At 41.2% G+C, this 15539-nt stretch overlaps 1 protein-coding gene across 1 annotated transcript; it reads right to left on the reverse strand.

Moving 5' to 3' along the window:
- Positions 1–6525: 6525 nt before the first annotated feature.
- LOC100972230 (protein LSM14 homolog A-like) lies at positions 6526–9006 on the reverse strand. The gene has a single exon (XM_034936711.3). It carries the CDS (start codon positions 8826–8828, stop codon positions 7437–7439), a length of 1392 nt encoding a protein of 463 aa, XP_034792602.3. The 5' UTR covers positions 8829–9006; the 3' UTR covers positions 6526–7436.
- Between the last annotated feature and the right edge of the window lie 6533 nt (positions 9007–15539).

Here is a 15539-nt window from a genome sequence, read left to right on the forward strand (position 1 = left end):
TTTTCCTTTATCTGTGCATATATCCTTTTGAACTCCTGGCAATGCCTGAGTAACTCCAAACCTATTCGGGTTGGGAGGTGGGGGGTAGCTACTCAATTTACAAATCGTTCTTTACTCAGTTAAAATCTGTTCAATTTAATTTGTCTAAAGTTTTTTTTTTAAACACTCCCAACAAGATATTTTTTCTAGGCCCTTTATCATCTTGAATACCTTCCTCTAATCCATGACAATCTCTCCTGAAACGCCATATTGGGAACTGAATTGGATCCAGCCCACGTTGTGGAGGAGCTTTCTGGTGGTGGGATGTGGTGTGAGCTTTCTTTAGAAACCGCTTCACACCATTGGCTACTACTTTAAAAATAGCAGAAAAACGAACTATTTTCTCTAAGATGTTATCACATCTCAATATTACACATTATTTCCATTTTTCTTTGAAGTTACACTTATTTAAGTAGTTCTATTATAGGCCAGCACTGACCTTAAATGGGTTCCATTGTAAAGGAGCTGACTGCTGGTGCTGATCAGGAAATGATTCTTTTGTTTGCAAGCAGAAAGGTCATGAGAGGGCTTTCATAGAAGACTAAAGAAAATGTCTTCCAAATTGGACTTTTCCTTTTAGATGGAGGGAGGATAAGAAATGATGTGAACATCAATTTCTTATATTGGAGGAAAATAATGAGCCATGAAAAGAGGTAAAGTCACATAAAATTACATTTGTTTTGTTAATTAGGTGACACACCATGCCAAGACTGAATAAAATAAAAGGAAGGAAAAGCAACATACCATTTCTGATGCTAACTTCCTGATTCAAAGGCGAGGGACAGCTCAACCACCTGCTCACCCAGAAGATGGGCTTCAAAGAAAGATGCAGTTAGAGAGACTGGTTTTATAATTAATCTTTGGACAATGCAGTTGACATAACCTGCAAAAGACTTATAATGAGAAGCATGTTCCTGGGAGCTGGTCTGATATATATATATATATATACACACACACACACACATACATACATACATACATACATACACACACACACACACACAAAATATATATTTTAATTCAGGCCAGGTGCCATGGCTTATGCCTGTAATCCCAGCAATTTGGGAGGCCAAGGCAGGAGGATCATGTGAGGCCAGGAGTTAGAGACCAGCTTGAGCAAAATAGTGAGACCTCATCTTTACAAAAAAAAAAAAAAAGCTAGGCACAGTGGGGCATGCTTGCACTCCCATCTACTCGGGAGACTGAGGTGGGAGGATCATGAGCTCAAGAGCTTGAGGTTACAGTGAACTATGACGATGCGACTGCACTCCAGCCTGGGTGGAAAAGTGACACCCTGACCCCCCCCCAAAAAAATTAAAACATTCTCATTCCTTCCTTCTAGTTCTTGAATATATCTCAGCTACAATTGGTGAAACTGTAGGTAAAAGTACAAAAACTACTCTTCAAAGACAGGTAACTGACAAAACACAAGTGTGCAGCATGAAAATTAGAATGATTATTGTATCACTTCTCGGTCTTTCAGCTAAAACCAAGTACAAAATGACTGCTGTTACCTGGTCAAATAGTGTGGACTTTCCAATGATGATAACCTAGTGTGCTGTGAAAATGTTCCAGAAGAGAACTGGAAGACACCACACCCACACCCCTCACAAACAAATAGTTTCTTCTATCCAGAGAGTAGCTCCTGGTTCATGTAACTTCAGTTGAATTCTCTTAAGTTACTATTTGAGGAAATATCTTTGCTCTCTCCCCGCATACAGGCAAAACCACTTTTCAGCACTCCTGGGTATCTCTGAAGTTTGACAAAAACATTTCTACCCTCAGTGATTTCAACTATAATTAATAGAGCACGCTATTTGACATAGATAGTAACCTGAAGTTTACGCTCTATGTCCACTCTGAGAATTCCTAGGCCATCCTGGTAGTCAGCATCTTCTCTTTCTCACAATTTTCCATTCCAAATATCACCATTCTGTCACTTTCCACTAGCTCTCAGTCACCTTCACTCTCTTCTAGGACTAGTATTTCTGGCTGTATGCCTGTACCACAACTCATTACATAAAATTTCCTGGGTCCTGGCAAACTTCATTAAAGTTAAACGAGGATTTTCCTGGTTACATCTCTGAAACCACAAATTTTAATCCCAGCTGCACATTAGAATCACTTGGAGAGCTTTTTAAAAATGTCATTGCCAAGGCCTCACCCTCAGAGATTCTGATTTAATTCAGGGATGCCCAGCACTAAGTCTCTTTTTTACTTTTCTTTTCTTTTCTTTTTTAGAGAAAGGGTTTTGCCATGTTGCCCAGGCTGGTCTTGAAGTCCTAGGCTCAAGCAATCCACCCACCTTGGGCCTCCCAAAGTGCTGGGATTACAGGCATGAGCCACCATGCCTGGCCAGCATTGATAAGTCTTAAAAGTTTTTCAGGTGATTCTAATCTACAGCCAACGTTAAGATTTAGTATGCTAATGCCCAAAATACCTGAAATATGTGATGTATGCCATTAGTAACTGGTTCTCATCACTGCAACTGTTTTCATGAGGCAGAGACAGCAAGATTCTTACAGACAGACAGCTTCTAACACTGAGTCCCAGAACACCTGCAGGAATGAATACAATCAAGAATTAAATGTCAACGCTGGGTACAGTGGCTCACACCTGTAATCCCAACACTTCGGGAGGCTGAGGTGGGTGAATCTCCTGAGCTCAGGAATTCAAGACCAGCCTGGGAAACATGACGAAACCCTGTCGCTATCAAAAATACAAAAAAATAGCCAGGTGTGGTTGCATGTACCTGTGGTCCCAGCTATTCAGGAGGCTGAGGAGGGAGGATCATTTGAGCCTGGGAAGCAGAGGTTGCAGTGAGCTGAGATTACACCACTGCACTCCAGCCTGGGTGATGGAGTGAGACTTTGTCTCAAAAAATAAATAAATAAATAAATAATAACAAGAAAATAATTAAATGTCAGATAAGAGATAATGCTTCAGTTCACATGGAAAAATAAACACACTGAAGAGTTAAGAAAACACTGACAAGGGGCTGGGCACAGTGGCTCATGCCTGTAATCCCAGCACTTCAGGAGGTCAAGGCAGGTGGATTGCTTGAGGTCAGGAGTATGAGACCAGCCCGGCCAACTTGGTGAAACCCCATCTCTACTAAAAGTACAAAAATTAGCTGGGCATGGTGGTGCATGCCTGTAGTCCCAGCTACTTGGGAGGCTGAGGCAGGAGAATCACTTGAACCCAGGAGGTGGAGGTTGCAGTGAGCCAAGATTGTGCCACTGCACTCTAGCCTGGGTGACAGAGCAAGATTCCATCTCAAAAAAATAAATAAATAAAAAGAAAGAAAGAAAAGAAAACACTGATGACAAGGAAGGGCTCTGAAGAAAACAAGTTCAATCGGATATTAAAAATACACTACACAGCTCTTGAGGCTTCCAAGATGGCTGAATAGGAACAGCTCCAGTCTGCAGCATCCAGCAAGATCAACACAAAAGACAGGTGATTTCTGCATTTCCAACTGAGGTACCTGGTTCATCTCATTGGGACTGGTTGGACAGGGGGTGCAGCTCACAGAGGGCAAGCCGAAGCAAGGCAGGGTGTCGCCTCACCCGGGAAGCACAAGGGGTTGGGTGATTTCCCTTTCCTAGCCAAGGGAAGCTGAGACAGTCTGTACCTAGAGGAACAGTACACTCCTGCCAAAATACTGTTTTTTTCCCATAGTCTTTGCAACTGGCAGACCAGAAAATTCCCTCCTGTGCCTGACTCAGCAGGTCCCACACCCACGGAACCTTCCTCACTGCTAGTGCAGCGGTCCGAGATCGACCTGTGATGCTGCAGCTTGGCAGTGGGAGGGGAGTCCAACATTGCTTAGGCTTGAGTAGATAGTTTTGTCCTCACACTGTAAACAAAGAGGCCAGGAAGCTTGAACTGGGCAGAGCCCACCGCAGCTCAGCAAGGTCTACTGCCTTGCTGTAGATTCCACCGCTGTGGGCAGAGCATATCAGAACAAAAGGCAGCAGACAGCTTCAGCAGAACTAAACGTCCCTATCAGACAGCTCTGAATAGAGCAGTGGTTCTCCCAGCACGGCGTTCGAACTCTGAGAACGGACAGACAGCCTCCTCAAATGGGTCCCTGAACCCCGTGTACCCTGATGGTAGATACCTCCCAGTAGGGTCCGACAGACACCTCACAGGCAGATGCCCCTCTGGGATGAAGCTTCCAGAGGAAGGATCAGGCAGCAATATTTGCTGCTCTGCAGCCTCTGCTGGTGATACCCAGGCAAAAAGTGTCTGGAGTGGACCTTCGGCAAACTCCAACAGACCTGCAGCTGAGGGTCTCAACTGTTAGAAGGAAAACTAATAGAAAGGAATATCATCAACATCAACAAAAAGCACATCCACACCAAAACCCCATCTGTAGGTCACCATTTTCAAAGACCAAAGGTAGATAAAACCACAAAGATGGGGAGAAACCAGAGCAGAAAAGCTGAAAATTCTAAAAACCAGAGCACCTATTCTCCAAAAGGTCGCAGCTCCTTACTAGCAAAGGAACAAAACTGGATGGAGAATGAGTTTGATGAGTTGACAGAAGTACGCTTCAGAAGGTCGGTAATAAGAACTTCTCCAAGCTAAAGGAGGATGTTCAAACCCATCTCAAGGAAGCTATAAACCTTGAAAAAAGGTTAGACGGATGGCTAAATAGAATAAACAGTGTAGAGAAGACCTTAAATGACCTGATAGAGCAGAAAGACACAGCACGAGAACTTCTTGACACATGCACAAGCTTCAAGAGCCAATTTGATCAAGTGGAAGAAAGGATATCAGTGATTGAAGATCAAATGAATGATATTAAAGTGAGAAGACAAAATTAGAGAAAAAAGAGTGAAAAGAAATAAAGCCTCCAAGAAATATGGCACTATGTGAAAAGACCAAATCTATGTTTGATTGGTGTTCCTGAAAGTGACAGGGAGAATGGATCCAAGTTAGAAAACACTCCAGGATATTATCTAGAACTTCCCCAACCTAGCAAGGCAGGCAAACATTCAAATTCAGAAAATGCAGAGAACACCACAAAGATACTCCTTGAGAAGAGCAACCCCAATACACATAATTGTCAGATTCTCCAAGGTTGAAATGAAGGAAAAAATGTTAAGGGCAGCCAGAGAGAAAGGTAGGGTTACCACAAAGGGAAGCCCATTAGACTAACAGCAGATCTCGTTGCAGAAACCCTACAAGCTAGAAGAGAGTGGGGGCCAATATTCAACATTCTTAAAGAAAAGAATTTTCAATCAGGAATTTCATATCCAGCCAAACTAAGCTTCATACGCAAAGGAGAAATAAAATCCTTTACAGACAAGCAAATGCTGAGAGATGTTGTCACCACCAGACCTGCCTTACAAGAGCTCCTGAAGGAAGCACTAAACATGGAAAGGAACAACCGGTACCAGCCACTGCAAAAACATACCAAATTGTAAAGACCTTCAATGCTAGGAAGAAACTGCATCAATTAACAGACAAAATAACCAGCTAACATCATAATGACAGGATCAAATTCACACATAACAATATTAACCTTAAATGTAAATGGGCTAAATGCCCCAATTAAAAGACACAGACTGGCAAATTGAATAAAGAGACAAAACTCATCAGTGTGCTGTATTCAGGAGACCCATCTCATGTGCAAAGACACACATAGGCTCAAAATAAAGGGATGGAGGAAGATCCACCAAGCAAATGGAAAGCAAAAAAAAAAAAAGCAGGGGTTGCAATCCTAGTCTCTGATAAAACAGACTTTAAACCAACAAAGATCAAAGTGGACAAAGAAGGGCATTACATAATGGTAAAAGGATCAATTCAACAAGAAGAGCTAACTCTCCTAAATATGTATGCACCCAATACAGGAGCACCTAGATTCATAAGGGAAGTCCTCAGGGACCTACAAAGAGACTTAAGACTCCCACACAATAATAATAGAAGATGTTAACACCCCACTGTCAATATTAGACAGATCAAGGAGACAGAAGGTTAACAAGGATATCCAGGACTTGAACTTAGCTCTGGACCAAGCCGACCTAATAGACATCTACAGAACTCTCCACCCCAAATCAACAGAATATACATTCTTCTCAGCACCATATTGCACTTATTCTAAAATTGACCACATAATTGGAGGTAAAACACTCCTCAGCAAATGCAAAAGAAGAGAAATCACAACAAACTGTCTCTCAGACCACAGTGCAATCAAATTAGAACTCAGGATTAAGAAACTCACTGAAAACCACACAATTACATGGTAACTGAATATCCTGCACCTGAATGACTACTGGTTGAATAACAAAATGAAGGAAGAAATAAAGATGTTCTTTGAAACCAATGAGAACAAAGACACAATGTACCAGAATCTCTGGGGCCAATTTAAAGCAGTGTGTAGAGGGAAATTTATAGCACTAAATGCCCACAGGAGGAAGTAGGAAAGATCTAAAATCGACACCCTAACATCACAATAAAAAAAACTAGAGAAGCAAGAGCAAACAAATTCAAAAGCTAGCAGAAGACAAGAAATAACTAAGATCAGAGCAGAACTGAAGGAGATAGAGACACGAAAAACCCTTCAAAAAATCAATGAATCCAGGAGCTGGTTTTTTGGGGGGTTTTTTGTTTTTTTTTTTTTGGACTTTAAAATGTTTATTCTTTAAAAAATTAGTTGCTTTTTAAACAGCTATACAAAGTTCTTAATGTTTCTTTGGCAATGGAATATAATGGAATTTTACAACTATATAAAAAAGTTACCTTTGCCTAAGAAACAGTATTTACTGTGTGTACATAGTTGACTGACAAAATTCTCTACCATCCAGCACCCTAATTAATTGACGAAATAAGCTACCTCATATTACAGGATTCCCCAAAAGAAAGGAGGAAAAAGATACACACACACACACACACACACACATACACACACACGCACACACACACACAACCTTCTGTGGCTCAAAACACAGTATCACAGCCCTATCTGCAGGCAACTTGGAATTGCCAAATACAATTTAGTGATAAAAAAAAAACAAACCTTTCAGTGATGAAAAAATACTTGTTAAGTCCCACTGAAGTACTGCTTTAGTTTAACTATACATAAGAAATTACTTAACGTTCTGCTATTCCAAATATATTTAATGCTCATGTTTTAAGATGAGCCTTCCACCCCCAAAAGTAACTGCATTTTATCTTTGAAATTAAGCGGAAAAACAAACAAAAAACAAAAACCCAGTACTGGTGACAAATGTACAGCGAATTCACTTCTTCATTCTTTGCAAAGACTGAAATCAATGTTCAGGACCATGAAGAGCTAGAAATTCACCTATTTTCAGAGACTTGTTTGTAGACTATGCAGCAACTTTGTTGTCTTTCTTTCAGAAAGCAGTACGATCAATCCAGGCCTTTTAGGGTCCAAAAGCTGTGGTTTTCCTATATTCAAAATCTGCAAACTCCCGGCCCCCACGACCTCCTCTGAATCCACCGCGAAATCCTCGAGGAGCAGTGAAGGTACCACCTCTGCCACCACCACGCCCTCTGCCACCACGGAAACCAAGACCTCCTCTGCCTCTGTATCCCCTACGGCCACGGTTTGGACGAAGTGGGATTCCAAATGTTTCAGCATTTAATCTTCTTTCTTCAGCCCAGGTTGGTCTCCGTTCTCTATTGTCATCACAAGAAATATTATCAAAGAAGGATTTCGTTTTGTCATAATAGCAATTAGGTCCAAGTGGATCTTCTTCATCGGCATTTCCTTCACTGTTTTGGGTATCAACTCCTGAGTCTCCTTTATCTTCACTATTTACAGGCTTCTCCTGTTTCTCAAGTTTATCTTCTTTTAATTTAAGTTTATTATGAAACTCTCTGTCAATCTCTTCCTTGCTGAATTGTGCATTTGCACTTTCAAAGTCAAAGTCTTTCTCAAATTTCATTGGCCCATCTCGCCGAATACCAAATCTTCCCCTGCCACCCCGATGACCCCCACGCCCTCTCCTTGGACCTGAAGGAGCACCTGGAGCTACTTGTCTCTTGTTATCATTTCTGAGTTGCTCATTTTCTGGCCTTGAAACTTTGTGTACTTCAGCTCGCCTGTGCTCCTGATTCTCTCCTGCCTTTTGGCTGGCAGATGGCAAAGGCCTGGTTGATACAGGACTCCTTCTCCCAACAGCTGCTGGAGCAGGTAAGTGGGCTGAGGCGGTCTGCACTGCTTGTTCCATGGTTGGGCTTTTTCTCAAAGGGTCTAACTGAGGGCTTGAGCGACCTTGAGATAACTGTGTTTTTAGAGATCTTGTATCCTGTGTAAAGGCAGAACCAACCGCACTACTTTGGGGTAAGGTACCACTGTTTGATGTTTCTGTTCCAAAGGATGTCAAAGAGCTTCCAGCAACACCAACAGCACCAAACTGCTGCCCAACTAAGGAACTTGGACTGAACTGACTGTATGTGGGCATCCTGCCGAAAGGCCCATAAGAACCCATGGACTGGAATGAAGAAGTCGATGAGTCTAGTGAGGACTGAACAATAGCTGGGTCTTGAGGCAAAGAACACTGTGGTTTTGGTGGCTCACAAACAGTAAGGTCTTTAATGTCACTCCCACAGAATATAATGTATTCAAAGACTTCAACTCGAGGTGGTATTGGACGATCTGTTGGTCTGTCTTCTGTACCAAAGGATCGAACTTTGGCAAGGGCTACAGTGGAGTTTTCGGTGTCGATGGTGTAGAGGATGCCCTCGTAGCGGATCTCCGCCTTGGAGATGAGGCTGATCTTGCTGCCCATATAAGGGGTGCCCCCGCTCATGGCGCCGCCGCTCCCAGCTGCTCGCAGAGAGGCAGATCCCACGCCACTGTCGCCCGCTCCGCACGCCCGCTCCCTCCGTCGGCGCCTACAGCAGCCGCTTCAGACCCAACATGGCGGCGGCGCCGGCTCCGCTACCCTCCCCCAGCCTCCCGCCCTCAAGCCGCGGCGCGGCGGCGGCGGCGACGGCAGTGGCGGCGGCGCGGGGCATGCTGGGAGCATTTGAAAAAAATCAACAGACCGCTAGCAAGACTAATAAAGAAGAAATGAGAGAAGAATCAAATAGATGCAATAAAAAATAATAAAGGGGATATCACCACTGATCCCACAGAAATACAAACTACCATCAGAGAATACTCTAAACACCTCTACGAAAATAAACTAGAAAATCTAGAAGAAATAGATACATTCCTGGACACATACACCCTTCCAAGACTAAACCAGGAAGAAGCTGAATCTCTGAATAGACTAACAGGTTCTGAAATTCAGACAATAATTAATAGCCTACCAACCAAAAAAAGTCTAGGACCAGATAGATTCACACCCGAATTCTAACAGAGGTACAAAGAGGAGCTAGTACCATTACTTCTGAAACTATTCCAATCAACAGAAAAAGAGGGAATCCTCCCTAACTCATTTTATGAGGCCAGCATCATCCTGATACCAAAGCCTGGCAGAGACACAATAAAAAAGAATTTTAGGCCAATATCCCTGATGAACATCGATGCAAAAATCCTCAATAAAATACTGGCAAACTGAATCCAGCAGCATATCAAAAAGCTTATCCACCACAATCAAGTAGGCTTCATCCCTGGGATGCAAGGCTCATTCAACATATGCAAATCAATAAACGTAATCCATCACATAAATAGAAACAATGACAAAAGCCACATGATTATCTCAATAGATGCAGAAAAGGCTTTCGACAATATTCAACAGCGCTTCATGCTAAAAACTCTCAATAAACTAGGTATTGATGGAACATATCTCAAAATAATAAGAGCTATTTATGACAAACCCACAGCCAATATTACACTGAATGGGCAAAAACTGGAAGCATTCCCTTTGAAAACCGACACAAGACAAGGATGCCCTCTCTCACCACTCCTATTCAACATAGTGTTGGAAGTTCTGGCCAGGACAATCAGACAAGAGAAAGAAAGAGCACTCAATTAGGAAAAGAGGAAGTCAAATTATCTGTGTTTGCAGATGACATGATTGTATGTTTAGAAAACCCCATCGTCTCAGCCCCAAATCTCCTTAAGCCGATGAGCAACTTCAGCAAAGTCTCAGGATACAAAATCAATGTGCAAAAATCACAAGCATTCCTATACACCAATAACAGACAAAGAGAGAGCAAATCATAAGTGAACCCCCATTCACAGTTGCTACAAAGAGAATAAAATACCTAGGAATCCAACTTACAAGGGATGTGAAGGACCTCCTCAAGGAGAACTACAAACAACTGCTCAGCAAAATAAGAGAGGACAGAAATAAATGGAAGAACATTCCATGCTCACAGATAGGAAGAATCAATATCGTGAAAATGGCCATACTGCCCAAGGTAATTTATAGATTCAATGCCATCCCCATCAAGCTACCATTGACTTTCTTCACAGAATTGGAAAAAACTACTTTAAAGTTAATATGGAACCAAAAAAGAGCCCGCATAGCCAAGACCATCCTAAGCAAACAGAACAAAGCTGAGGGCATCACGCTACCTGACTTCAAACTATACTACAAGGCTACAGTAACCAAAACAGCATGGTTCTGGTACCAAAATAGATATATAGACGAATGGAACAGAACAGAGGCCTCAGAAATAACACCACACATCTACAGCCATCTGATCTTCGACAAATCTGATAAAAACTAGCAATGAGGAAAGGATTCCCTATTTAACAAATGGTGCTGGGAAAACTGGCTAGCCATATGTAGAAAGCTGAAACTGGATCCCTTCCTTACACCTTATACAAAAATTAATTCAAGATGGATTAAAGACTTAAATGTAAGACCTAAAACCATAAAAACCCTAGAAGAAAACCTAGGCAATACCATTCAGGACATAGGCATGGGCAAAGACTTCATGAATAAAACAACAAAAGCAATGGCAGCAAAACCCAAAATAGACAAATGGGATCTAATGAAACTAAAGAGCTTCTGCACAGCGAAAGAAACTATCATCACAGTGAAAAGGCAACCTACACAATGGGAGAAAATGTTTGCAATCTACCCATCTGACAAAGGGCTAATATCCAGAATCTACAAAGAACTCAAACAAATTTACAAGAAGAAAAACAACTCCATCAAAAAGTGGGCAAAGGATATGAACAGACACTTCTCAAAAGAAGATACTTGTGCAGCCAACAGGCATATGAAAAAAATGCTCATCATCACTGGTCATCAGAGAAATGCAAATCAAAACCACAATGAGATACCATCTCATATCAGTTAGAATGGCGATCATTAAAAAGTCAGGAAACAATAGATGCTGAAGAGGATGGGGAGAAATAGGAACGCTTTTACACTGTTGGTGGGAGTGTAAATTAGTTCAACTCTACTGTGGAAGACAGTGTGGCAATTCCTCAAGGATCTAGAACTAGTAATACCATTTGACCCAGCAATCTCATTACTGGGTATATACCCAAAGGATTATAAATCATGCTACTATAAAGACACATGCACACTTATGTTTACTGCAGCACTATTCACAATAGCAAAGACTTGGAACCAACCCAAATGTCCATCAACAATAGACTGGATTAAGAGAATGTTGCACATAAATACCATGGAATACCATGCAGCCATAAAAAGGGATGAGTTCATGTCCTTTGTGGGGACATGGATGAAGCTGGAAACCATCATTCTCAGCAAACTATCACAAGGACAGAAAACCAAATACTGCATGTTCTTACTCATAAGTGGGAGTTGAACAATGAGAACACATGGACACAGGGAGGGGAATATCACACACTGGGACCTGTTGGGGGGCTGGGGGCTGGGGGAGGGATAGCATTAGGAGAAATACCTAATGTAAATGGTGAGTCAATGGGTACAGCAAACCAACATGGCACATGTATACCTATGTAACAAACCTACACATTGTGCACATGTACCCTAGAACTTAAAGTACAATAAAATAAATAAATAAATAAAATAAAAATAAAAATACACTACACAGCCTCCATAGTTAAAACAGTGTAGTATTGTCATATGACTGGACAAATAGATCAAAGAAATAGAAAGTTCAGAAACAGACTCAACTATTTATAAAGATCAAGCATATAATAAAGGTGATATATCAAAACACTGGAACAAACGTAGTCATGTGCAGTAAATGGTGTTGGTACAACTAGACAGCCATCTAGAAAAAATATAAAATTAGATTCATTCCTTAAAGCGGAGAAAAGAAAAAATCTCAAATGGATCAGAAGTCCAAATGCAGAAAAGGAAAATATACAAGTACATGAAGAAAACATGAGTGTATTCTCCTTTAACTCTGGAGTAGAAAAAGCCTTTCTAATCATGACTCAAAATTCAGAGGCAATAAAAGAGAAGACTGATAAACTTGACAACATTTAAAAAGATTAAAACTTTTGGCCGGGCACAATGGCTCACTCCTGTAATCCCAGCACTTTGGGAGGCCAAGGCAAGAGGATCACTTGAGCCCAGAATTTGAAGACCAGCCTGGACAACATAGTGAGGCCCCATCTCTACAAAAACAAACAAAATTAGCCAGATGTGGTGGTGCATACATGTAGTCCCAGCTACTCAAGAGGCTGAGGTGGGAGGATAGCTTGATTCTGGGAAATAGAGGCTGCAGTGAGCCAAGATCATACCACTGCACTCCAGCCTGAGCAACAGAATGAGACACTGTCTCAAACTTTTGCACGATTAAAAATACCATAAGCAAAGTTGAAAGACAAAAAACTGGGAATAAATATTTGCATCATATATAATAGCTAATGGGCTAATATCCCCAATTCACTTTTTAAACTTTAAAATTGAGGGAAAATGATCAAAAATCATATGTTAAATAGGCAGTAGACATCAACAGATAATTCACAAAAAGGATACAGTATATGAATGGATTTAAAGCAAATGAAAAGATGTTTAATTTCACTCATAATAAATGCAAATTAAAACTTTACTGAGTTAGCATTTATCACTTATCAGAAAAAAATAACAAATCAGACCAAAAAACTCAAAAAGTTTCAATATACTTTGCTGGCAACACTGTGGGCAAATGGGCACACTCATACATTGTTGGAAGGAAATGCAAAATGGAATAGCCCCTATGGAGGACAATTTGGCAATATCTAAAAAAACCACACGTACATTTACTCTTCAAATCAGTAAACTCACATCTAGGAATTCACCCTAAAAAAGATACAACTTCAATAACATCAAAATACATGACCACATACATTAAAGCATTAATTATAACTGCAAAATATTGGAAACCACCTGTATGTCCAAGCAAAGGGGATTGGTTGCATAAAATATGGAAAATACACACACAAGAGTACCATGCACCTAAAAAGAATAAGGAAAATCCTCTATGAACTAATAATAGATTTCCAGGAGATACTGCCCAGTAAAAAAAAAGAAAAAAAGACAACTTTTAGGTAAATTTATTAAAAATAAGAAAAAAAATCATATTTTCTTATCATTCCAAAAAAAACCAGAATAACAAACTAGTAAACAATGTAATTCATTACCTACAAAGGATGAGGAGGGAAGGAAAAATGGGAAAGTGATGCTTCTCTGAATATATCTTTTTGTATAGTTTTGACTTTTGAAAGCATATTTATATCTTACCTGTTCAAAACGATAAAGTTAAATCAATAAGATTAGAAACTGGGGGGAAAAAACTCAAATTGAAAGCAATTTCAAACAAATGAACCTAACTGTATTTCAAATAAATAACATAACCACAGCAAAGGGAAAAACAATAAAAAGGAAGAACTAGTGCAAGTAACTTATGAATACAGTATAGCAAAGTATTTGACCATATATCCTCAGTCTGGGGAGGGTAGAATATGGGACAAGGGAAAGAAGCAAAAACAAATCCTAAACGCTTCTTAATAGGCTTCGTTTTATAGTGATATGGCAAAACGGTTCTGTAACTACTGTGGATGTATTATTGAACTGAGCAAAAGAGTGAATATGTTGATACTGTAGATATATAGGATTTCATCATGGAATAGATATCAAATGGGAGACAGCAAGAAAAATCCCTGTTGATATAGATTGAAATTAGAGTATTGGTGTGAGTTCATGATTTCTAAAATAAGTATACACACACACAGGGTGTATATACATCTGCATGTGCATACACATATATACACATGTGTGAATATTATACATGCATTAATTTACTAGTTCTGTCTGCTAAAGGGCCAAGAAGCAGTGACATCCCAGTAGAAATGAGTACACTTACAGCCCAGATCTTGGTCTCTAGTACTACTTTCCACTAAAGGAAACAGGGATCCTGGGAGAAACTTCTGATTCCACGGATAGAACAAAGTAAGCCTAAGAAGAAAGTGCTTTAAAAAAAAAAGATGAGGCATATCATGAAGACATAGAAGCCAGCTTGAAGGGGTTTCCATTGGTCAAATCTGGTGTAAACTGAGCACCTAAATAGTTTAAAATAGTAATGAGGTAGGGAAAAATGGTGAATAGGGGGCAGGACTAATTTGCAGCTCCCACCTGGATGAAAACAGCAGCATGTGGAGACTCACATTGTGAATTTTTACTGCAAGAAATACTGCAGAAATATACCAGGAAGACCAAGAGAATCCACAGACCCTTTAAAGGAAGTGGCTTGCTTCTGCAGGCTCCATGAGACAGCCAAAAAACTGTGAGTCCTCAAAGTGTGAAGGGAGACTGTCCACCCCTGAACACACATCCTCACTGGAAAACCTGAAAGTCCAGATCATGGGAGAAGGATTAGACCTAACCTGGAGCTGAGACAAATTTCGAGAGTTGAGCAAAATATAGGGGTAAAGGAAGCAGCAGGAAGAGCCCTGTGGGCACTTTCAATCCCCAGGGAAGCCATTTCCAACTTTGTCTTGCAGGGATCCTTGAGGAGGGCTGCTAGTGGAATTGGGGAAAGGTCATAGGGAGAAAGAAACTTCCAACTGAACTCTGTTAACAAGTTAACAATTTCAACTGAATGCAAAGATTCCCGGACAGAATCTGGGAGAGAGGGTAAACTGGGAGAGCAGGTACCAGCACAGAAGCCATGGCAGCCAAGGAGCGGTGAAACCCAAAAGCCCTGCTTGCTTTCTCAGCAGGGAGGTTTGTAACCTGAGGCAAGTTCTCAGCCCTACTTATATGCTGCCTGGAAATAAACTTGGTGCTGTTGAGGGGGCACAGTGGGAGTGAGACTGGCCTTTCCAGCTGTGTGAGACCTGGGTGAGGCCTATCACTGCTGGCTTTCCCCCATTTCCCTGGGGACCTGTAAGAAGCAGCAGAGGCAGCCATAATCCCCCTGGGACCACGACTCCATCAGCCTAAGAACCACACCCCATCCCCCTCACTGGCACAGCAAGTTCCACCCAAAGACAGTCTGAACTCAGACACGCCTAACCCTGCCCCCACCTGATGGTCTTTCTCTAGCCACCCTGGTAGCCAAAGACAAAGGACATAATCTCTTGGGAGCTCTGTGGTCCCACCCACCACCTGAGGAACAGGAAAACTTATCCAGGC

This window comes from Pan paniscus, chromosome 14, assembly GCF_029289425.2.
Source record: "Pan paniscus chromosome 14, NHGRI_mPanPan1-v2.0_pri, whole genome shotgun sequence".
Lineage (NCBI taxonomy): Eukaryota > Metazoa > Chordata > Mammalia > Primates > Hominidae > Pan > Pan paniscus.